We start from the raw sequence: 25,357 nt of genomic DNA, 5'->3' as shown, positions 1-25,357 counted from the left end.
CTCCCGGGACAAGTCTTGCTTCACTGTCAGACGCTGGAGAAAAGTGGGTCTGAGGTGGTGAGAATGGGAACCGGCCACGCCCCTTCGTGAGCCCCTCATTCTTCCTTCCTCGGCCTCCCACGCTCCCGCCCCCTCACTCAGGCCTCACAGAAACAACGGCCTGGGTGGTCCTCAGTAGTGCAGGCAAGAGAGGCTGCTTGCTGATCCTTAGGAACCAAAGCTCCTTGGATAACTCCAAACATTTGCTAATTTAGTTGGCAGAGTCCATCTGGGATCCCGTAAATTCAGAGAAGTCTGACCTATCTGAGCTTGCTTCTCAGAAACGTGTGGCCTCCCATCCGACTACCTTTACACCAATTGCCTAAAAGGTCTAACAATTTAGCGAGGCTCTTAAGCTTGCCTTCTGCACCAGCTTTCAGGCTGGCTGAAACCTTACTTCTGTTCGTTCCAGCCTGCACACGCCCATACACTGCTCTAGGGAAGCAGTGGTCCGATCAACCCAACCGCACAGGAGAAAAAGGAGGTAGTTACCCTGGGCCGACACTCCGTGGCAAGCCTGGCTTTGGAGGTCTGTTTCGGTGAGGGGGCTGGCTTTCTCCTCCAAGGGGCTGCCTTCACCAGCCCCATCTTCCAGGGTCCCCCTGGCCTTACAGTCATCAAGAAAGGGGCCAGATTGCCAGGCCCTCTCCTCTGCTGGCCTGGGGGAAGACATTTGCTGGAGTGTAGGGGCCAGACGAACATCTGAGCTCTCCAGTGAGAGGCCCGTCTCGCATTCATCTGGCTTCCGCTCAGCATCCACATTTAGGCCAGGCGTTTCCAGGTCCACGTCACTGGGACAGCTCATGGAAGCAGAAGGCAGTTCTCTGGGCGACTTGAGGCTGACTTCCGCAGCCTCCTTACCTACGGTCTTGACTCCCTCCTTGGTGACCTCTTTGGCTAAGTCCAGGTCTAAGGTGGTTGTCACACAGGGACATATTTCTGGACAGATTTTGTCCTTCTGTTCGATGGGCACAGTTTCCTCCAGTTCTGGGATGTCCGGTTCCATGATAAAATCTTCTTCCTCCCCCACCTCGTCCACTGTAACCAGCTCCTCCATGTTCGTGGGGCACCAGCTCTCCCCCTCTGCCTCACTTCCACTCTCCGAATCTTGCTCCTGAATACAAATGAGGAACGGAGGTCAGAGGGTGGCTGAGGAGTGGGTCTTGGTATTTAACCATAAGAGGGTGCAAACCTTGACCACAGGACCCCTCAAACCAGAAAGATGCTGAGCAATCTTACTCCTACCTGGGAACATTTACTGGGTAATTAGGAGCTGTAGATCACTGAAGTCTCTCATCACTGATTTATCCCTAGGATGAGGCTCCCAACAGCACAGGAGTTGGAATAAGCCCTTAATGTTTAACCCACCAAGTGGACAAAGAATTTCAACTCCTGGTATATAGTAGGTGCTCAATAAATCGTTTTTTGGTTTTGTTTTGTTTTTTTTAGTTGTGGGCAACACATTTTTATTCAGTAATGTGGCTTAGAGGTGTTTCTATATCATCAGATCTACATCTACAGCTTAACTGTTAATGCCCATGTAGGATTCCAACCAAAGTTATTTAGCCTGCTTCCTATTAATAGATATCAATCTCTGCTCATCATTTTCTGATCAATTTGTGGAAATTTTATTTTTTTAAATTCTGAAAAATAAATAGTTTTTGAACAAATGAATGATTGAGTTGTAAGCGCTAAATGCATCAACTTGCTGGAGCTATTTCCTTGCAAGTAGGGCATCACTAAATGTTAACTGCAGCAAAGTCCCTACAAAATTCTCCCAAACAACCTCTCCCAGCAAGGGTTGCAACCCTCCGTAGCCATGGCTCAAACTTGGCCCCTCCCGAAACTTTCCCCTTGCGTCCCCAGCAGCCCATGGACCCAGCAGCCAGCTTTAGGAGATCAGTTTCCCCGCCAGCGATACTCATCTCTCTGCCTCTCCTGGCCAGCAAGGCACGAAGCTGGCCACGTTCCAAGGACACTTCTTTTTGCTGTGGCAGCCTCAGCCCTGTAACTGCGTTTTTCATTTTAATTAAGTAAAATAATCTTTACAAGCACGGTAGATGTTTTGTTAATCCCAGGGTCAGGGCCTGCTGAGGTTCAGGGCCCCAGCTTGAGTACCCAAAGCCCCCTTCCTCCTCCAGCCCCTCCCAAGGCAGCTGCCTATTTTGGGAGCCTGGCTCTGAAGCCTGAGTCTTTTTTGGGCACATGTTTTCTCTTATGAGCACAGCCAAGTTACTGAAGACTGAGGCAGAGCCCAGGCATGTGGTAAAGATTTCCTCAATAAAGACTGTGCAGGGCTTCCCTGGTGGCGCAGTGGTTGAGGGTCCGCCTGCTGATGCAGGGGACGTGGGTTCATGCCCCGGTTCGGGAGGATCCCACATGCCGCGGAGCGGCTGGGCCCGTGAGCCATGGCCGCTGAGCCTGCGCATCCGGAGGCTGTGCTCCTGCAACGGGAGAGGCCACAACAGTGAGAGGCCCGCATACCACAAAAAAAAGAAAAAAAAAAAAAAAAAAAAAAGACTGTGCAAAGATCCCAGGCAAAGCCATTCCTCCAAGAAGTGCTGGCTTCATTCACAGACCCGCTGGTGGGGTCTCAGGCACATGCCATGCAGCAAGCAGGTCATCACCTGGCAGGATGGGGACGCCTGTGACCTGGAGCCCAGTGGCTGTTGTGTTGATGTGGCTACACTGCCAGCATCTGGGACAAACTTTACCTTCCTTGCCTTTGTGTTCTCTGCATCAGGGGACTCTGTTTCTTTCTCCTGCCTGCCCAGATGCAGGGGGCTCTCTTCCATGCTGTCCTGTTCCTCTTTTTCAGCCTTACCGAAGGAAGAGCAGAACAAATCAAGTCAACAGTGAGAAGTGGCAGAGAGCACGCCAAGAGGAAAACACGACTGAGCACAGCTAATGCCGTCGGATGTGTTTCACACACATCGCTCCCTTTATCCTCACAAAGCCCCTCAGAGGCAGGTGCTATTATCATCTTCATTATATAGATGGGGAAACTGAGGCTCAGAGAGGTTAAGTAACTTGTTCAAGGTCACACAAACGGAGGCACAGAAATGTCTTCACGGCTGGCCTGAGGGCTTTAGGGAGACAGACGTCCCCGGCAAACTGGGTACTTTTTGCAGCTGTATAATCTGTAGACAGGGAGGGTGAGTAAAGGGGCCAAGGGGGAACTGACCCTGGGGTTCACAACCGTCATGGTGACATCTCACCAACAGATCAGTCTTAGCCATAAAAAAAAATCACCTCCAGGCCACTTATGGGTAGGAAGGGTGTTGTCACCCAATCAGGGCCCCTCTCACCTCTCTTTTGCCTTATCTCTGTCCTAGAGCTATAGCCCCAACTAGCACTCCCGCCCCGTCTTCCTTCCTCCTATTCCCTCCCTCAGATGAAGTCCCTCATGCCTAGTGGTTCAGGTCTGGGAAACTGAACAACTGAAAGCAGATGTTTGCTTTGAGAATTAGGGTCTCTGACCAGCCTTGAAAACAGGGGTCAGCCAACGATAGTGCTCGAGCCAAATCTGATCCAGTTCCTCTTTTTTGTACAGTCTGCGAATTAACAATGTTTCTCATGTCTCTAAATGGCTGTATGTTAAATGCTTATATTAAATTACCTACATAATACCCTCCATTTTGCCTCTTGGCCCATATGCCTAAAATAGTTACTCTCTGGTGTTTTGTAGAAAAAGTTTGCCAATCCCCATTTCAGAAGTTTGAGGAGGATATTCTCCCATGACAAACTTTGGCCACCAAATCCATCACTGTTCCTGCGCATTCTTGGGAGCAAGTTGCATCTTCTCGACAATTTTGGCCAAGGTTGGCTCAAGGTAAACCACTCTCGCTCTGATTTCTTATGAGCAGACACACCTTGTCTTTGCCGACAAGGAGGCAGCCGGGGGCAGGAGCTCAGGGCTGACGGGTTTCACCAGTTGTTATGGGACAGGGGACAGTTTTAATCCTCGAGTCTCTGATCTTTCCGGCGTTCAGAGCGGAAGCTCTGCTGCCAGCCTTCTGAGCTGACCTGAGCTCAAAGCAGCTCCAAATGCCTTTTTAGCCCTCAGAACCCAGAGCTTCTACCAACAGGGGACCCCTTTTCTTCATTTTTGTCTTCCTGAATAAATTATCCACGGCCCTCCCTTGTCAAAATAAATAGCCCTTACCCTTCCCAGGCAGTTCCTGCAGCACACGCCCAGGTCAACACAGTAAAGAGACTCCTCCAGTTCAAGCTGGGAGAGGCAGGGACAGCCTGGCTGCCGAAAGCCCCCCAGCCAGGCGGACCTGCTCTCCCTCCCTGCAGGCAAAGGGGATAGAGCAGTGCCTTTCAGTGCACCCCTGGCCCTGGGAGCATTTCCAGGCGACAGCAGCTTACAGGGAACAGACAAATGCAACCAAGGCATTCGTCCCATCCCGCCACCAAGCAGCTCAGGAAGCAGTGCGTTAGGTCCCAACTGCTGCAAGCAGGGCTGCCACCACAGGGCCGGGGTTACTGCTAAACCACCTCCTAGCTGGTCTTCCACTTCTGCTCTGTAGCCCCCTCCCAAGTGTATTCTCCCCGAGGCGATGAGGAATGCTGACTCCAAAATGCAAAATCTATCATATCCTCACTGCACCCTCTTGCTTGAACATTTCGTTCGCTTCCCCTTTGCTTCACCCAGTAAATACCCACCTTTCCTTTCAATCCTAGCAGCCACATCCTAACCAAGGAGAGCCTCTGATTCGTTACAGGCAGTGGTCCCCAAGCTTTTTGGCACCAGGGACTGGTTTCGTGGAAGACAGTTTTTCCATGGACGGGGAGGGATGGGGGGCGGGGGATGGCTCAGGCGGTAACGCCAGTGACGGGGAGCGACGGGGAGCGGCAGGTGAAGCTTTGCTCGCACAGCCCGCCGCTCACCTGCTGCTGTGCAGCCCGGTTCCTAACCGAAGGTTAGGGGACCCTGGTTACCGGCACCAACAGCACTGTATCCTCCATCTGCTTGGCGTTCACACTCACACTCGTGTACTCATTTAAGGGAGTATTTGATTAGCATGTTTTTCATTAGACCATGAGCTCCATGAGATCAAGAGTCATGTTAGCTTTGGCTCCCAACTGCAGCCCCAGCGCTGGATGCTCCACGAACACCGGTCAGTACGAGAATGGAGACAGGTAGGAGAGGGTGGAGTGAATAACAAGTACACACCTGCCTCCCAGCATGCTTGGGTGTCTGTCTGGGCTTTGCACTGAACATAAGTGGGTTTGCTATTTCTGTCTCCTATGGATTGTTTATACTGGGGGCTGCGTTCTGGGGACGCCTGGGGCTCCATCTGGCCCACAGACATGTTTTGTTCTATACAGTTTCTAAAATGTGGGAAATTTCAGATACAGATTTCAAATTTCAAATACAGATACCTGCATCTGGACTTTGGTCTTGCTCTAAGAAATGGGAAATCGGACAACACAGGGCAGCTGTGCCGGAATGGCAGCCACAGAATGGAGCTGAGCAGTGGCTGCTCCAGCAGACAGGTACCTCCTGCTTGGTCCACCACGGTCCCAGCTCTCCACCTTGGCTTCAATCATGCTGTCTGGTCTGTGTCAGCTGCCTGGCTTCCCTTCTCTAGGCACCTGGCTCTGTAAACCCTGATGCCCCTTCCAGGAAAGTGGGGGAGCGCTTCTTTTCCAAGACTCCCTATTCAGTGACTTGACTTCTTTCTTTCACCTCTGGTCTCATGGTCAGGTCTGGGCCTCATGTCTGGCCGTGGCCACCCAGAAACACTGAGCAGCGCACACACTGGCTTCCCCAGCACTGGGCACTCTCTCCAGAATCTCCCAGGGTTTCCTGTGAGCACAAGCTTGTTAAAGTCCTACAGCAGCCTTGTGATCACACCCATTTCACAAACAAGAAAACTGAGGCTGAGAAGAACAGGGTGTGACTTGGTTCTCAGACGCCAGGCCTCTACCTCCAGAGTCTGGGTTCGGTCATTCATTCCTTCAACAAATACTTATTGAATGCTCACTCTGGGCCAAGCCCTAATCCAGGAGCTGGGGGCAGGGCAGTGAGCACAGCAGACAAAAATTCCTGCCCTCATGGAGGTTACATGGGGGATGGGGGTAGGGGAGGGTTGGGAGGGAGAACAGACTCTAAATAAAATAAATAAAGACATTAGGGGATAGGTCAGAAGGAGACAGATGCCACCGAGAAAAAGAAAGCAGGGAAGGAAAAGAAGTGGGTTGGGATGTTGTGATTTTATGTGGTGGCCAGGAATAAACTTTGGAGACTGTGACAGTGAGTAGGGAGTCACATGGACTTTGGTGGGGGAGGGGCTCCCAGGCAGGGGAACACGTGCAAAGGCCCTGTGGTGGGAGGTGCCTGGTATATCATAAGAAAGGCAGGGACCCTGTCCTCAGCCCTGCTGCCTTCATTCCCCAAGTTTAGTCGCTGCCTGTTCTCAGACTCCTGAGGCAACCCTGTGGGTTCTAGGTTGTTCTCAAGATTGTGAAGAGAAGTTTGAGATCAGTGAGGAAAACTCTTTGTTCTGCTGTTATTCCATCAAATGGTATTGGGCTGCCTGGCTCCAAACCCACAGAAACAATCTGCTGGGGACCCCAACAAGTCCCTACTGACCCTGCTCTAGGGCTATCAGAGGCAGAACCTACTAGAAGGACAGAACTGTGGGGAAACCCACGGGGCCTTTCTGGGAAGCTTTTTTTTTTTTGCAACAGGGGCTCTTGGGATGATCCACAGTGTGCATCACCGTGAATGAGCCATGTTGTGCAAACCAGTGAAAGCAGGGTGGGTACAATAGGAGAAGTTACCAAAGAAGAGTCTCAGAAGTGTGGGTAGGAGGGCAAAGGGGCAGCTCCGCCCCTTTGCCATGGGGAACAGAGGGTTCCAGACTGGTGGTATGTGTATGAGGCCTTGAGGCCCTGCTAACTCTTGCTCTCTTTCCTTCTTTTCTCAAGGTACTGACCCATCACCAGCCCCTTGGACACCTCCGAGCATAGACACGCTTCTTAAAAACATCCACTGGTTCACAGGTCCTCTGGATCCAGTTCAAGTACACACAAGAGGTCCTTCATGGGCCCACTCCACCCACTTCCCTAATCTCATCTCCTGTGCTTCCCCTGCTCTGCCAGGGGAAGTTGTGGCAGACTTTGAGATGGGCAAAAAGATTGCTGGGAGTCCTTCCAATGGAAGGCTGGGCATTTGTCTAGCACCCTTCCAGGGTACCTGATTCTATCTGAGTCTGCACCTTTTATTAGCTTGAACTGAGCTATTTCACAACTTTGTAAATTGCAGAAATACGATAATAGTACAAATGATTCTTGTTCATAGAGATGCGAAGGAACTTTATCTGCTGGAGATGCCACTGATTCCCACAGAAGAGGCCAGTTTCACATCTATTAGCAAATTCACCTCAGCATTACTGAGTGCCTCTATATGCCTGCTCTTTGGATTCTCCTCTGAACAGCCTTCTACATCTTACTGGTTCCCTCATTCATTAATGAGTTAAACAATACCTTTGACATGTATTCATTTTATGTTTGTATGAGAGCCATGATTTTACTTCTTAAAAACATTACCCTTTAATATGCCCTAAAGATGCAGCCACATTGAGTATCTCCAGGTTATCAAAACAGTCTTCCCTGTTATGAAGAACCTGGAGTATTACTTGGCCATAAAAAAGAATGAAATAATGCCATTTGCAACAACATAGATAGACCTGGAGGGAATTATGTTTAGTGAAATAAGTCCGACAGAGAAAGACAAGTACTGTATGTTATCACTTATATGTGGAATCTAAAAAATAAAACAAATGAATGAATATAACAAAACAGAAAAGAACTCACAGATACAGAGAACAAAAGAGTAGTTACCAGTGGGGACTGGAAAGGTGGGAGGGTCAAGATAGGGGTAGGGGACTAAAGGGTATAAACTGCTATGTATAAAATAAGCAACAAGGATATATTGTAAAGCACAGGGAATATAGCCAATATTTTATAATAACTTTAAATGGAGTGTAATCTATAAAATAGAAAATCACTACGTTGTAAACCTGAAACTAATATATTATAAATCAGCAATAAAAAAAGTCTTCCTTTCTCACTTTTGCCCTTGCTTCTTCCCAAACTGCCTTTTTCCCCACTTTCGATGTCCAGCTCAAATGTCACCTCCTCTGTGCAGCTTTCCTTCTCTCCTGTGCAGAGCTGACTGTCCACTTGACTCCAGCAGGGGCCCCACTGTATGTAAATTATTTTTGTAGGTTGGCTTCCCCCACTAGAACTTAATCTCTGCCATAACATGACTACTTCCTACTCATCTTTGAACCCCTGTGCCTAGCACACCCCCCGGCAATGCATGTAGGAATAAAGTTGTGGCCAAAGCATGGCCCTTCAGTGTTCATGGAGTTGAGGCCTGGGATTCTTATTTGGACTTAGTCATTGTCAACAGCTCCTGGATCAGACTAGAAGATATGCAAACTCTCTGTGCCTCGGTTTCCTCATCTATAGTCATGATTTTTTAACTGGATTCTTTGTGCAGGCCACCCCCACCTCCTCGCCAACCTCCACCACTCCTACTTAAATGCAGGTGGCTCTGGCAAGAAAGAAGTGCAAGCCAAACTAGAGTATAAACCTGGTACCCAGAGTCCGCCTTGTGACCCACTGTGTGAACTGAAGTCATGCAGCACGTTGTGAGCCCTGGATGAAGCACTTGGATGAAAGGTGCCAGCAGCTGCTGAGCATTTTTATTCCAGTGGAAGGAAAACACTGTGGACTGGGTCTAGAGAAACACATCAAGCCCTGGGTGCCCAGTATCACTGAATGGGTGGTGACTGCTTCTCCTTTGCCACCTCTCATCAAAGCCCCAACACTGGTACACGCTTTTGGCAGGAGAGAGGATGGAGCGAACCAAAGGTCTAATCTCCCCCGGAACAGTCTGTGGGTGCAAACACCTCAGGGCCGTTCCACTCTAGACAAACAGACAAAATAGAAGGACTTTGCATCACGTCCCTGCCTAATTTCTCGTAAAGGCAGCAGGGTGCTGTGGGATTTGGAGCCAGATCACCATTCCAGCTCCACCATTTCTTGACTGTGTGTCCTTGGGCAACTAACTTGAACTCTCTGTGCCTCGGTTTCCTCATCTATAGCAATGATAGTATTATTACTAGAATTACCTCATAGGCTTGCCGTGAGGATTAAATTGAGATAAAGTGTTTAGCACAGTGCCTGGTACAGAGTAAACATTCAGTAAATGTTTCATTCACTCAATAAACGCTCATCACCATTCTATTAATAGTGTTCTCCCCTGGGACCTGCCTCTCCTTACCTGGCGAAGGGATTACATCATTACCTCATTCTCTGCCTTTCTGCTTTCTTTCCTATCAGCTCTGTCTTGGTCTCTCTCAGGTCTCTTGGTTCTGGTCTTCTCACTCTGCTTCGACTTGGTGCCCTTCGGTTCCAGCCCGTCTTCCCTGCCCGAGTCGTCAGGGGGGGCGTGTCTGCCTTCCCGCGGCCTGGCCTCATCTTTCCTCCTGGACCTCCCAGGGACATCCTGCTGCTGCCTTAGATACTTGTCCGATTTGCCCTTGGACTCTTTGCGGTGGTAGCCGTCTTCTCGGCTTTTGTATCCCGACGCGGAGTGGAGCGGGTTGGGGGACCCAGACCTCGGGTGCCTTTCTCGGTAGCCCCTCCCTCCTTCCAGCCGCTCGTCTAGCTCGGCCTTGTCCAGTTGCCGGGGGTACTGTTTGCGGTCATGCGCCCACGTGTCCGTCCTGTCCCTCTTGTCCTCCCCGTTCTCCCTCCAGGGGACCGGGCCTCGCTCTTCCTCCCTCCTGGCGTAGGGAGAGTGCTCCCACGAGTCCCGGCCGCTGCCCCAGTCGGCCCGAGAGGGGCCCGGGGGGCTGTGAGAAGAGCTGCAGGAGGTGAAGCTCGGAGTGTGGGACCTTGGGGACAATGACCGGCTCACCGGACTTCGAGATCTCGGCCTTTCTGGGCCGTATCTGTGAGGGAGCAAAGGAGCCGTTTTAGAATCTGCACCTCCCTCAGCTTCCATCCCCAGATGCACCCCGTCTCTGCAACAGACATACTGTGCACATGACCCCACCTGGCCACACATGCTTCACCACAACTGTGCAGAGCGCACAGAGAGGTCCAGGAACAAGCTCTTCCTCCCTCCAGGCTTCTGGGAGGGATTTTCCCTGAGCACAGCACTGGGGGCTTTCTGCCCCTTTACTCATTTTGCTCCTGGCAACTGGGATGAAAAATTGGGCTGTTCTGGCTCACCCCGGCTCTCTTCCTCTTGGAAATGAGCTACGCTCAGGGAGGAGGAGACTCTCCTGGTGGCCGGGGGGCGGGTTGTCCTGGTCCAGCCTGGTGGGCAAGACTGCCTAACCCCGGGGTTCAATCAGCCAACCTCTTGACTATGAGACTGAAGCCGCCCCTCCACCTGGGCTCTACCGAAATAAAGGCCACCTCTTGGGCTCCATTTTTCTAGGAAGGCATTTTGGGGTTGGAAGAATCCTTAGAGCTCTGACCTGCTCATGTATCAGACGAAGAAACAGAAACCCAGAAAAAGACCCCAACCCGTATAGGGTTCAGAGCAAGACCTCTTGATCACCTGCCCCCCGACTTCACACATGGCTTCACACGTGGCTTCACACGTCTTTTAAAAACCCAAACCACCATAATATTAAAAACAAACGAATGAACAAAAATCCCAAACCTGAACAGCTACATACAAAGATACACACACACACACACACACACACACACACACACACGTTGTTATTAAGCAGGTCACCTGAGTCATCCACCTGACATTCTAAAAGGACAGGCAACTTTCATTTGGTTCCCAAATACAGGAAAATCACGCAGTCCTCACTGACCAGGGGACAAGAGACGTGGCTCACTGGGACCAGCCTTGACCTCCACTGGGGAAGCAGCCTGGGCCGGGCCCTCTAGAGCGAGGTTAGAGTGCCATCTGCGGCAGCCCTGGGTAAGAACCACAGAATGTGCCGGCCAGGTGCCGCTCCTGCTGTTTTCCACAGTGGCCTCTGCAGGGACTGTCTCCATAGGGCAGTGACAGTGGTGAACTTGTAGCCCGGGCTTGGCAGGGTCACAACTTCAGCTGGGAGAAGTGAGTTGGAAATGTGACTGCACTCGATGTTCAGAGTAAATGACTGGTCAGGTCATGGATGTTTCTACACCTACATTCAACTCAAGAAAAATCAAGGGCTGGCTCTAAACAGAAGACACACATACCACACACTATACACACACCCACACCACACATACACACCACACATATACACCCACACATGTACCACATACACACACCACACACACACTACAACACAACACACACCAAACACACACACCACACAATACAACCACACACCAAACACATACCACACACACACAAAACACAACACACAATACATCCACACAACACACACCAAACACACATACAGAACACACACATACAACACAACACACACAGTACAACCACACAACACACACCAAACACACACACACAACACAAAACACACACATACAACACACCACAAACACTACAACCACAACACACTACACACACCACACAATACAACTACACACCAAACACACACCACACACACACAAAACACAACACACAATACAGCCACACAACACACACCAAACACACATACAGAACACACACATACAACACAACACACACAATACAGCCACACAACACACACCACACACACACACAACACAAAACACACACATACAACACACCACAAACACTACAACCACAACACACACCAAACACACACGCACAACACACACAACACACAATACAGCCACACAACACACACCAAACACACACACACAACACAAAACACACACATACAACACACCACAAACACTACAACCACAACACACACCAAACACACACCACACACACACAAAACACAACACACAATACAGCCACACAACACACACCAAACACACATACAGAACACACACATACAACACAACACACACAGTACAACCACACAACACACACCACACACACACAACACAAAACACACACATACAACACACCACAAACACTACAACCACAACACACACCAAACACACATGCACAACACACACAACACACAGACACATTTTCAGGCTGTTTTAGCAGAGTGTACATTGGCCCCCGAGAGCCATATATCAGCAGATCCCCTCCTATACTCCTTGACAACAAAGGAGGAGCCGCTGAGGGGAAGCTTAGCATCTTGAACTTTTCTGAGGTTTAACCTGAGCACTGGACTGGACTGATGCGTTCCATCAGGCACATGGAAATACAGGGCCCAGAGAGGCTGATGGACAGGGCAGAGGCAAGGGCAGAGCACAGAGTGACCAAATACCCCTAAGAAAGAGAAAGCGGAGAATGTTCCAATGACGCAGAGTCTGCCCTGAGACCTAAGACCGGGCCTCACCTGTCTGCTTCCCGGAACATGTCCCTCTCCCTCTGGGAATGGATGTCCTGGATGATGGCAGCCACGGTTTTCCCAGGTTTCTAGGCAAAGTCAGAGGGGTCACCATCAGACCAGAGATGGCCTTGCAAACACCAGAAGGAAGCAGCTAGGACTTGGGTTCATTGCCCTGTCCACCAAAGGGGGAAAAGTGCCTTTTTAGGGGAAGAAAAAGTTTAATCCAGAGGATGAAGAGTATAAGCATAAGGCTGAATGGTGGTGGGGCTGAGTGGTCCAGGGCACGTGGCATCCACTGAGCTGGGAAGGAAGGAGCCTGAGGCTCACCATCCACATGCTGGGAAAAAGCAGCATTTGTTAATACCCACCTCCCACCTCCTTCCGAATAAAAGAAAATATCTAAAATGTGAAAGGAAGGAAGGGAAGGAGGGCGGGAGGGAGGAAGGCATTATAACTTGGAAAGAGACTTGCAGATCACTAACATGCAGCCTCCACATTTTACAGCTGAGGAAACTGAGACCCAGAGAGGTCACTGAAGCAGAGTTCTGCCTGGCACAGCTCCAGCCACCAGCCACATTGTGTTCTAGGGTGACTTCTGGGGTGGTGCTGTGTTAAGGAACACATTCAAGGTCACAGAGATCATTAGAAAATCAGGACTTGACAACAGACATTTTAACTCCAAGGTCCTTTCTATGCCCCATGCTTCCTGCAACTCCTGACTTCAGTGCAGGGCTCCACAGGGGTCATTTGGCGCTCAATGTAAATCTGCAACGTGGGCAGTGCAGGCTGTGAGCCAGGTTTCACAGCTGAGGATGTCAGGCACCCAAAGGCTCTGCCCTTCCCAGAAGTTACTACGGGATGACTGTGCCAGGACAGGACCACGCCAGCTCCCAAATCCCAACCAAAGCCCTTTCCTAAACCCAGAATGGCCAAACATTAACAAAACAATAAAAAATAAATGATTAAAACAAGAAATTCATGAGCACAGAAGAAAGGATGGAAGCATTTTCCAAAAGACTACACAAAATTCATCCATTCGATTAAAATGTATGGAACAGGCTGAACTTATGGTATGTGAATTATATCTCAATAACACTGATGTTAAAAAAAAGACCTAAAAACCCTCAGTCTATGATGACAACTTTTTTTTTTTTTTTTTTTTTTGCGGTACGTGGGCCTCTCACTGTTGTGGCCTCTCCCGTCGCGGAGCACAGGCTCCGGACACGGAAGCTCAGCGGCCATGGCTCACGGGCCCAGCCGCTTCGTGGCATGTGGGATCTTCCTGGACCGGGGCACGAACCCGTGTCCCCTGCATTGGCAGGCGGACTCTCAACCACTGCGCCACCAGGGAAGCCCTGATGTCAACTTTTGACAAAGAATTTTATTAAGAAACTTAATCAACTGCTCTTTTCATCCTCAATTTCTTTTCCTACGTACTTAACAAAGGATCATGAAATCTTGGAGCTATACAAATGTTAGGTATCATCAGATATCTCATTTTATAGGTGTGAAACCCAGGACCAGAGATATGAGTTAAGCTCTGTGATTAGCTGGTACTAGAATTCTGTGAGTCCTCTGAGCGCACAGCTGCTTATCTGTGTTATTGTTAAGATTGAAGCTTGGGCTGGGAAAACAGTCCAGGAGAGAATAAAGGAGGAGCTGCCTGTGGTTTCAGGGGAGAAGTCAGAGCTCGGACTTAGGGAAAGGATGTAAAACGTTCAAGCCAGCCAGGGAGGGATCTCTTGTCAACTCGAAATGCAAGAGGAGAGAACGTCAAAGAGAAGGAAGTGACCGCTAGCCCTGTGGTCGTGAAGAAGGAGGAGGTCAAGAAGGCAGTCAATCCCCGTTCAAGAAAAGGCCCAGGAACTGAGCACTGGTCAGGATACCCACCGGAAAGCAGCCTCACACTTTTGGCAAATGGTCCCTTTTATCTGACTGTAGCTATAAAGGTTGACCCTCTGTAAGCATATGGAAGTGTTACCTACAAGTAACCAGATCACCCAAGCCCTGCACTGTCAACTAGCACCTGAGCTACTTAAACTGGACCAGAAGCAGAGACCGAAGGCTAAACAAGAAAAGAGCTGGGGCTGTGGGCCTGGGCGGAGAAGAAGGCTACTGCCCAGGATGCTTCCTTCCACCATGCCTGAGACCATCTGTCCTCCCGCCAGCGTTGTTGGTCACCACCCGTGGGTAGAACGAGAAGGTTCCCATGGAGGTGATTCCATGGAGTGGGTCTTCCTTCTGCCTGCCCACCTTGGGCCACAAGGTGGAAGTTGCCTGCTGCACCATCATGGGAGAGGCCCGCCTGGGATGGCTGGTCCCCAGGAGACCCACTGCAGCACTGCCTCCATGCGGGCCAGCTTGGGAAAGCCGGAGGGAGCCATCAGGATCAAGTGCAGGGACGTGTGATGAGATCTCCTGGCACCGGGGAGGCCACATCCCAAGTCCCAAATCTGTCCTCACCCTGCCAAGCTGGAATAGGCGAAGGCTAAAGGATGTGCCCCCAAACCGGGTACAAGGTACCATGGCGACTTTTCAGAACACACAAATTCCCTGAGGGGGTTGGATCAGGGACTTTCTGTGGCAAAAAAAAGAGTCCCCAAAGTCCCCAACACTTTTCTTCTGCTCTCTGGAATCTCATATCCTCGTGATTGTTCCTTCCAGTCCAGATCCAGGAGAGCCTGGGGTGAGAGGAGGGGGCCTGGTCAGGGAGCAGCTGAGGTTTTGCCGGTTACCCAGGGGTAGCATGGGTGGTGGGGTTGAGACCTGCAGGGACGGGCAGGTCAGGCCAATGTCAGAGCCAGAGGTGTTCTAGGAGCTCATGGTGGCTTCTGCACCTCCATCACCACAGACAGCAGCCCCTCGGGCCCTTCCCCTCTGGGTGCTGCCTGATGAGGGCAGAGCAGCCAATCAAGCACCACAGATGGAAACATCCTCTAGTAGCCCAATGTGGTCCCCCGGGGGTCAAAGAGATGCATCCAGAGTTCTTTGGGGACTAGAAGAGCCTCTTCTGGGCTTAACTATTTCCTTGCCCCTTATTTTCACAATCACAGAACAGCCTCCTGGGGCCACTGTCAGCCCAGCGCCCCCTGAAGTTCCTTCTGTTCAGGCCTCACGGCCCCAGTGAGGCAGTGAATAGGGTTATTGATCGCAGCCATTAGTGGCACAGGGCCCCGCATGGAATGAGCGCTCCACAATGACTGGCTGGAGAGATGGAGGGATGGGCTGACGAGAAAGGACATGACAATCTGCAAATACTATACGCTGGGGCTGGCGGACACGGGCACTATGATCCCTCTCTGAGGACCAGAGGTCAGTTTCTCTCTTTTAAGTGATAATTCCAAATTGTTGGCACTCTCTGGCTCAAACACCCTGCCAGCTGCCATCTGAGAAGGAGTCAGAAGTGGCCAAAGACTTTCAAATAACAGAATCAACTTTTCACTCTAAGAAAATCCTCTCAGTCTTCCTCTTCAGGCCTGGCCTCGTTATCCTGTGGTTAAAGGTATAAAGGAGGCAGGTACGATAATGCTGTAATTGCTGCAGGGGAGTGGAAACGGAAGAGAACGGAGTAGGTCTGCGATGATGTTTGGGGGTAGCTTTTTATTGTAGAACATTTCAAACACACACAAAAGTAGACAGAATGGTATATTGAACCCACCCCCCGCCCCGACGGTGAATCCATTTCCACTGTCAACAAGCCCCAGGGGACCATCCACAGTGCTCTTGGTCAACACATCTTGCTACTTTAGGACAAGGGTGAGCTTCCAAGCCCCATACAGTCCCAGGGAAGTGTGCCCTCAGAGGGAGGCGGATGTTGGGCCAGCATAAAAGAAGCTGCTAGAGAGTTTTGTGCCTTCGGACCCCTCCGCGGCTGTTTTACATGTCTCCAGAGTCCCAGGAAGATGCTGAAACCTTCCAGATGAGCCCTGAACTTGTCAGAGCCAGATCCTGTCCCAGCAGCCCTGACTGTTTCTGACATGAGTGTGCTTTCCAGGCTCTACATCTCTTCTCACCCGACTTCTGCCCAGAAACCCCCTCTCTGTTTCGTTAAGTTGCCTCATCCTTCAAAGCCCTACTCAGGAATCTCTCCCTTCTTTACACAAGCAAGTCACACTGCCTTTTGCCACTGAACTTCTAGGAGCTCCGTATGTATGCACTCAGGTTGAAATCGCGAGAATTGTTTATCTCCCCAGTTTATCTCCGCCAACCCCAGCATATAGTATTTGCAGATTGTCATGATCTTTCTCGTTAGCCCATCGCTCCACCTCTCCAGCCAGTCATCGTGGAGCGCTCATTCCATGTGGGGCCCTGTGCCACTAATGGCTGTGATCAATAACCCCATTCCCTGCCTCTCCGGGGCCGTGAGACCTGAACAGAAGGAACTTCAGGGGACGCTGGGCTGACAGTGGCCCCAGGAGGCTGTTCTGTGATTGGGAAAATAATCACAAGTGAGACAGCAAACTTTCCCCAAGTGAGGACCGTCCTCATATTCATTGTAGCTCTCGGCACCACATGTAATATGGAAAAGACCCTCAATCATCATTTGCTGATTTATTCTTCCTAACCAAGAGCATCATGGACCACTCACAGGACTGCTTCCCAGGGCCAGGGACCATCTCTGTGGCTAGGAGGCTGGCAATTTACCAGTGGCTCTGAAACCAGGCCCGCTGTCCCCAAACCACCTGGGAGCTTCAGTCCCACCCCAATCCACTAAATGAGAACATCTGGGCAAGAGGACTTGAAAACCCCCTGACAGTTCTCTGATGGAGTGACTGGAACACACAGGTTTAAACTATTCCAAGTTCCCTTCTGCCGGTAAGACACTGTGACTCTGGGGAAGTCTCTATAGAATAACCAGTCTTGTCATGCAGGTCTGCAGGCAGGAGAACACTCACTTTTTATTGTTCCTTCAGATTTTCTCTTTCTCATTCATTTCACACATTTGTTGGACACCTAGTACGTGAAAGTTTCTGCCCCAAACGCCCTGAGGAATAAAATCTCTGCCACAAAGAGTGAGACAAGATTACTGGCATGAGGAAATATTCAAGAGAGGAGAGGAGAAAATGCCTTAAAATCTCTCCTTCTTCTCCCTCCATTTTGCCTGGTGAGCAAAAGGTAAAGTTCCAGAACAGAGACCCATCAAGATTTCCCCCACCTCTGCAAGCCCTGGCTGGACCCCATGTGGTAGCCCTTTGGCCCAGAGACACATGTGGATACAGTGACACATGTGGATACAGTGACACATGTGGATACAGCGCTTTGCTGTCTGCCTCCCCAGGAACCATCCTCTCTTCTGCAGCCTGCTCCCAGGACACAGCAGGTGACACAGGCCTGGCCAGTCACAGCACGGCCACAGAGACTGGCTCAGGGAAGAGCACATGTCCAAAGCTAGCCTGATTGGAAGGACTTTCAGGGCTTCTGTGGGAGCTACTAGGAAAAACTCCAGCTTTCTCTTGGTGAAGGAAATGGGAGGCTGAGGCGCCAGAGCTGCTGGAATCACTGAAGCCATCGCACCGCCTGGAGGAGAGAGCCGGGGGCTGTCAGGGGCCACCGCAGGGAGACCCCAATGACAAAGCCAAGCAAACCGAAAGCAGAGTGGAGAGAAACCAAGTCCTCATGATAGCATTTGGGCCCTGAATCCAGCCATGCCTGCAGCCAGGGCTACTCCTGGTCTTTTCAGTTACATGAGTGAAAACATTCCTTTTTTTCACTTTAGCCATTATGCTAAAGTTCTAGCTGATTCGGGTCAACATAGGGACCACAATGCACATATTTCTATGCAGTGGAAACTTATGCCTTGAGATGTCTTCACATAGAGGCAGTGTGACTGCTTGGGAAGCAGAAAATCCTTACTAAAGGTCAGGAACAATGTTTTCTAGCCACTCAAAGTGTGCTCTGAGGACCAGAAACATCAGCATCTCCTGGGAGCTTGTGAGAAACGCAGAATCACCACCCTGCCTCAGACCTACTGAATCAGAAATTGTAATGAGATCCATAAGTGATTAGTATGCACACTGAAGTTTGATAAGCTCTATTAGAATACCATCTCTGCTGCTTACTGACTGGATGACTGTAAGCAAATTACCTGATTTCTCTGTTTTTCACATGGACAACAGAGATTATAAAAACACAGTATAGAGATGCAAATACAGTGCAAAACCAAAGCAGTCCTAGGTTTTAATCATGGCTCTTCCAGTAATTATGATCTTGGGCAAGTTACTGAACTCCTATGAGGCTCAGTTTCCTCATCTGTAAAACTGACATAATAATACCTGTCTGACAGTACTGACGCCAGGATCGCAGTAGATAATGTATTAAAGTGCTTGGCACATTACTTGACCCAGGACTCAATTAAAGGTATATATTCTTGTTAGTATTATTGTACTATTTTTTTTTTTTTTTTTTTTTTGCGGTACACGGGCCTCTCACTGTTGTGGCCTCTCCCGTCGCGGAGCACAGGCTCCGGATGCGCAGGCTCAGCGGCCATGGCTCACGGGCCCAGCCGCTCCGCGGCATGTGGGACCTTCCCGTACCAGGGCACGAACCCGTGTCCCCCGCATCAGCAGGCGGACTCTCAACCACTGCGCCACCAGGGAAGCCCTATTGTACTATTTAATTACTGTTATTATCCACCCTACACACCTCATAGGGGAGGGTGATTGTGAGCCTCAAAGAGACCATGTATGAAAAAAAATGCTTAAAATCAAAGAACACAAGGTATAGTCCTTTACTGATCTGGAAACTGAGGCTCACAGAGGTTAAGCAATTTGCCCAAGGTCATCAAAGAGGGAAGGCACAGAGGCTAGGCTGGCGCTACCACTCTGCAATCTAGTGTAGGTCACATGGCTGTTGATGGTTCTATGTTTATGTGTTCTGCCTCCCCAGACTTGCTACCTCCAAATCCATGGGGCCTGGCCCAGTTCCCACCCACAGTGAGCACTCACTGAACATTGGCTGAATGCAAACTTTGACCATCTGACCTCTTTAACCCACAGTTTTTGCACCACCCCCAAAGGACCTCTCTTGATAAGGGACTACAAACACCTTTGGTACTTTAAGAAGCAGAGTACTGCAGTTAATCCTGATTAGAGCCTTATGACAACATCTCATTTGGAGACCAAAGCTCCCCTGGGAATTCAGTGCAGTCATTCAATTCTAAGCCCCCAGGGCAGAATCCAGGAGAACAAGAACTTTGGGTACAGAATGGGGTGGGATCGTTGACTTGTCTGAGAAAAGCAACAGGCTTTCGTGAGTTGGAAAAAAAAAAGTGCCAGGTTCTGCCTGAAGCAGAACTGTTGGCAAAGGAACTTCAGAAGCAATAATGCAAGCAAAGCAGAATCAGGACTTTGACAACTGGTTGACACATTACCGATCTACATATGTAGACTTGTCAGAATGCTAGTCCTAGCTAGAAACAACCACTGAGCCTTTGTCTTCTGGCTTGAACCTTGAAGGCAGATTAAGGGCTGTGAGCCTTGAACAAAATGGACCCTTACTAAATATGGAATGAGCTGAAGTCAACTGGAAAATCCCATTAAATAGGACGGTAGAAAGCACAAAATAAGAAGTTAGATTTAACCACAAATATGGCATTAAATACAATAAATCCAAACGGACTAATGGCTCCAGCCAAGAGAACTCCTGCAAACCAATAGGAAGATACAATCCAAAAGAAAAGCATGGGCAAATGGTTTAAGAAGAAATTTCCCACTGGAGAAGACCTAGATGGAATAACCAACAAACACATGAAAAACTGCTCAACTTCAATTAATACAGAAAATAAAAAATAAAATCATGATAAACCATTACACTCTCCCCAGAGAGGCAAAAATTAAATAATTGGATAAGACGAAGTGTTAGCAAGAAGGTGAGCTATTGAGAACTCTCAGATACGACTAGTAGGAATGTTATCATCTAGTACAGTTGAGGGTAAGCATGCCTTGTGATCCAGCCATTCTACTTCCAGTTATGTACCTTTCCCTGGTTATACGCACATGTACATGGGTACTGGGATAACATGTTTGAAAGGTTCACAGCAGCAGTGTCTCTAATACCCTAAAACTGGAACAACCCAAATGTCCATCAACAGTGGAATGGCTAAACAAATTGATAGTCATACAATGGACATTTATATCACAATGAAAATAAAGATGCACCCAACGTAGATGGCATAACGTTGAATGAAAGAACACAGTATGATTCCATTCACATAAAGTTCAAAAATAGGTAAAACTAAACTATAATGTTAAAAAAGGCATCGAGAGGGGTGGAATAATAAGGAAATGGTTATCTCAGGGCCTGGAGAGTGGAGAGGGAGGGGTTGAGCACAAGAAGGGACTTACAAAGTCTTCCTGGTGCTGTCCGTGTCCTATTTCTTGACTTTGGTCGTGGTTTTGTGGGATTTATGGGGTTCACCCATTATTACTTTTTCAACTGTGCAATACAAAATGAGTCACTTTTCTGTCTGTATGTTATACTTCACGATAAAACAAAAAAGAAAGAAAAAATGAAGCGAATGGTAGAGCAAGCTAAAACAAAAACAAAAGCCCTGTTTGGAATTACCTCAATGCAATCCTGAGTTTGGACAATGGCCAACTCAGTCGTGTGCTGCTCAGAAGGCTTTCTATGGGGCTTAAGACAATAACCATAGAGAGGATGGAGGAGAGAATAAAAGATCAAGGGGGCGACAGATGAAGAAAAAGTTACTGAAGACCTGTCTGGGTTTCATTCAGGGGTTTATGCTTGGAACTCTCACCTCTGAAAAGCAACCATCTTTCCCTTCTTTCTTCATCTTTCAAGACTTCTCTTAAAATCCTCCTTGGGTCCCAGGTAGGTAGTCATCTTGCCCCAAGCACCCCTTTGCATCTTGCACTTACCTCAATGAGTACTTTTCTTGCCATGTTATAATGGGTTTGCCTTTCCATGTGATATCCTCAAAGGCAGTGGGTAATTTTTGGATCTTTTCCTGTGCTCTCCTTCCCACCAGCACTTAGGCCAGTGGCTGACAAGGAGGAGACACTTAGCTGTTGCTTGTTGAATGACTGAATGAAGGAGAGAATGCTTTACCTTCAGCTGCAATTCCTTGTATCTCTTGGACATCCGAATGAGCAACTTCTCACCATTGATCATGGCAGATTTTTCTTGGTAATACTGGACCATGGCCTGGGCAGCCTCTGTGTAAGCCATCTCTAAAAAGGCCTAGGAAAGAAAGGAAGGACAGACATTGGACTTGACTTGAATGGTCTTAACGAAAATTCTGTTCAAGGTATGACTCCATGTATATGAAGTTCAAGAATTAGGCAAAACAAACTGATGGTGGTAAAAGTTAGAACTGAGCTTCCCTCGAGCTTGGTGGTGGGATACCGACTGGGAAGGAAAATGAGGAAACCTTCTGGGGCTCTGGAAATGTTCTGTATCTTGACCCGCATAGCAAATACATAGGTGTACACATGTAAAAAATTAATGGAGTACACTTAAGACTAGTGCGTTTTAGAGTATGTGTTTTATACCTCAATAAAAAGGAAAAAATTCTGTACAAGGAAGAGCTTTCTTTGATCCCATCTGTTCAAAGAGACTTATTTATTAACTTCAGCAAAAGAGCTCATTATAAGATGGCCCCTCTCCTGGTCCCCATGGTTACCAAACATTATTCTTAATTACATATGTCCATCCTGGACTACATCATGCCACAGGAGTCCCTCTGGATGGGAGGGTCCATTAACCCAGAGTTCCCCCGAGGGAAGGGGGTGGGGAGGAGTGAGTCTGCCGCACAAGTGACCTTGGGCTCATCCCTGAAAAACTTGCTATTCGGTGGTGGTGATGACAGGAGACAGACACAAGCCCTGGGTATCTGAGCTCTCAATTTCTTTGCAAAGAAAGAAATACACTAAAAAACTCGGGGGCTCCCTAGGCTTGAAGGAAGGCCATGTCTCTGTGAGCTGGAGAGAGAGGAGACCCTCAGTTACGTTTCCACAGCATCTCTCCTCTTTAACTTTTCTGATAAAAACCCTTACAAAGAAATGGGTTTTCCACTCAGTCGGTGCCTACAGGGAGTTTCTAAATAGCCTGTTTTGACTGACCTGACAGTTGACCTCAGGAGCTGCTGTGGCAGATTTGTCACTGCTATTGTCTTAGATTTGTTGCATTTGTACTATACTGAGGCTGCAATGATCTGGTCCCTCAGTGTTGAAAAGGAAACATGGTTTGTGGCAAGGGAGCCCTTGCTGTGGGCCCTCATCTCCCATTTCCTTGAACTGCATGGGCTTAACAAGCTCATCCTCCCTCCTTCCCTCACATTTGCTTTTGAATTTCAGACATGCCTTTCTCCATGCTGTCACAGTCTATGGCAGAAGCATGGGAAACCAAAAAGTGAGGGTTCTTTTACTCTAAGATCATGAACAAGACAAGGTTACCCACGCTCACTGCTATTATTCAACATAGTTTTGGAAGTTTTAGCCACAGCAATCAGAGAAGAAAAAGAAATAAAAGGAATCCAAATCAGAAAAGAAGAAGTAAAACTGTCACTGTCTGCAGATAACATGATACTATACACAGAGAATCCTAAAGATGCTACCAGAAAACTACTAGAGCTAATCAATGAATTTGGTAAGGTTGCAGGATACAAAACTAATGCACAGAAGTCTCTTGCATTCCTATACACTAATGATGAAAAATCTGAAAGAGAAATTAAGGAAACACTCCCATTTACCATTGCAACAAAAGAATAAAATACCTAGGAATAAACCTACCTAAGGAGAAAAAAGACCTGTATACAGAAAACTATAAGACACTGATGAAAGCAATTAAAGACCATACAAACAGATGGAGAGATATACCATGTTCTTGGATTGAAAGAATTAACATTGTGAAAATGACTCTACTACCCAAAGCAATCTACAGACTCAATGCAATCCCTATCAAACTACCAATGGCATTTTTCACAGAACTAGAACAAAAAATTTCACAATTTGTATGGAAACACAAAAGACCCTGAATAGCCAAAGAAAAAAAAAAGAGAAAGAGAGAGAAAGAGAAAGAAAAACAGAGCGGGAGGAATCAGGCCCCCGGACTTCAACTATACTACAAAGCTACAGTAATCAAGATAGTACGGTACTGGCACAAAAATAGAAATATAGATCAATGGAACAGGATAGAAAGCCCAGAGATAAACCCACGCACATATGATCACCTTATCTTTGACAAAGGAGGCAAGAGAATACAATGGAGAAAAGACAGCCTCTTCAATAAGTGGTGCTGAGAAAACTGGACAGCTACATGTAAAAGAACGAAATTAGAACCCTCCCTAACACCATACACAAAAATAAACTCAAAATGGATTAAAGACCAAAATATAAGGCCACACACTATCAAACTCTTAGAGGCAAACATAGGCAGAACGCTCTACGACATAAATCACAGCAAGATCCTTTTTGACCCACCTCCTAGAGAAATGGAAATAAAAACAAAAATAAACAAATGGGACCTAATGAAACTTAAAAGCTTTTGCACAGCAAAGGAAACCATAAACAAGATGAAGACAACCCTCAGAATGGGAGAAAATATTTACAAATGAAGCAACTGACAAAGGATTAATCTCCCAAATATACAAGCAGCTCATGCAACTCAATATCAAAAAAACAAACAACCCAATCCAAAAATGGGCAGAAGACCTAAATAGACATTTCTCCAAAGACATACAGACTGCCAACAAACACATGAAAGGATGCTCAACATCACTAATCATTAGAGAAATGTAAATTAAAATTACAATGAGGTATCACCTCATACCTGTCAGAATGGCCATCATCAAAAAGTCTACAAACAGGGCTTCCCTGGTGGCGTAGTGGTTGAGAGTCCACCTGCCGATACAGGGGATGCGGGTTCGTGCCCTGGTCTGGAAAGATCCCACATGCCGCAGAGTGGCTGGTCCCGTGAGCCATGGCCGCTGAGCCAGCACATCTGGAGCCTGTGCTCCACAACGGGAGAGGCCACAACAGTGAGAGGCCCGCGTACCGCCAAAAAAAAAAAAGTCTACAAATAATAAATGCTGGAGAGGGTGTGGAGAAAAGGGAACCCTCCTGCACTGTTGGTGGGAATGTAAATTGATACAGCCACTATGGAGAACAGTATGGGGGTTCTTTTAAAAACTACACATAGAAGTACCATTTGACCCAGCAATCCCACTACTGGGCATATACCCTGAGAAAACCATAATTCAAAAAGAGTAATGTACCACAGTGTTCATTGCAGCACTATTTACAATAGCCAGGACATGGAAGCAACCTAAGTGTCCACTGACAGATGAATGGATAAAGATGTGGCACATATATACGATGGAATATTACTCAGCCATAAAAAGAAACAAAATTGAGTTATCTGTAGTGAGGTGGATGGACCTAAAGTCTGTCATACAGAGAGAAGTAAGTCAAAAAGAGCAAAACAAATACCGTATGCTAACACATATATATGGAATCTAGAAAAAAAAATGGTTCTGACGAACTTAGGGGCCGGACAGGAATAAAGACACAGATGTAGAGAATGGAATTGAGGACACGGGGAGGGGGAAGGATAAGCTGGGACGAAGTGAGAGAGCAGCATTGACATATATACCAAACGTAAAACAGATAGCTAGTGGGAAGCAGCCACATAGCACAGGGAGATCAGCTCAGTGCTTTGTGACCACCTAGAGGGGTGGGATAGGGAGGGTGGGAGGGAGACGCAAGAGGGAGGGGATATGGGGACATATGTATATGTATAGCTGATTCACTTTGTTATATAGCAGAAACTAACACAACATTGTAAAGCAATTATACTCTAATAAAGATGTTAAAAAAAAAAGTCAGGGTTTTTTCAAATTCCGCCAATCAGCTTTCTAA

General features: G+C 48.1%; 1 protein-coding gene across 1 annotated transcript in view; it reads right to left on the bottom strand.

Moving 5' to 3' along the window:
* RBM20 (RNA binding motif protein 20) overlaps positions 1-25,357 on the bottom strand; it is a 211,795-nt gene that overhangs the window by 20,545 nt on the left and 165,893 nt on the right. The window contains exons 7-11 of the mRNA XM_082631853.1: positions 21,549-21,680; positions 12,489-12,568; positions 9,371-10,019; positions 2,754-2,858; positions 532-1,153 (exon numbers count right to left, since the gene is read on the bottom strand). Of these exons, the coding sequence (XP_082487979.1) occupies positions 532-1,153; positions 2,754-2,858; positions 9,371-10,019; positions 12,489-12,568; positions 21,549-21,680 (1,588 nt within the window). The remainder of the gene's footprint in view (positions 1-531; positions 1,154-2,753; positions 2,859-9,370; positions 10,020-12,488; positions 12,569-21,548; positions 21,681-25,357) is intronic.

The sequence above is a fragment of the Mesoplodon mirus genome (genome assembly GCF_964341445.2).
Source record: "Mesoplodon mirus genome assembly, chromosome: 2".
NCBI lineage: Eukaryota > Metazoa > Chordata > Mammalia > Artiodactyla > Ziphiidae > Mesoplodon > Mesoplodon mirus.
Note: the sequence above shows the minus strand (reverse complement) of the source record. Positions and strands in the feature narration are given on the sequence as shown.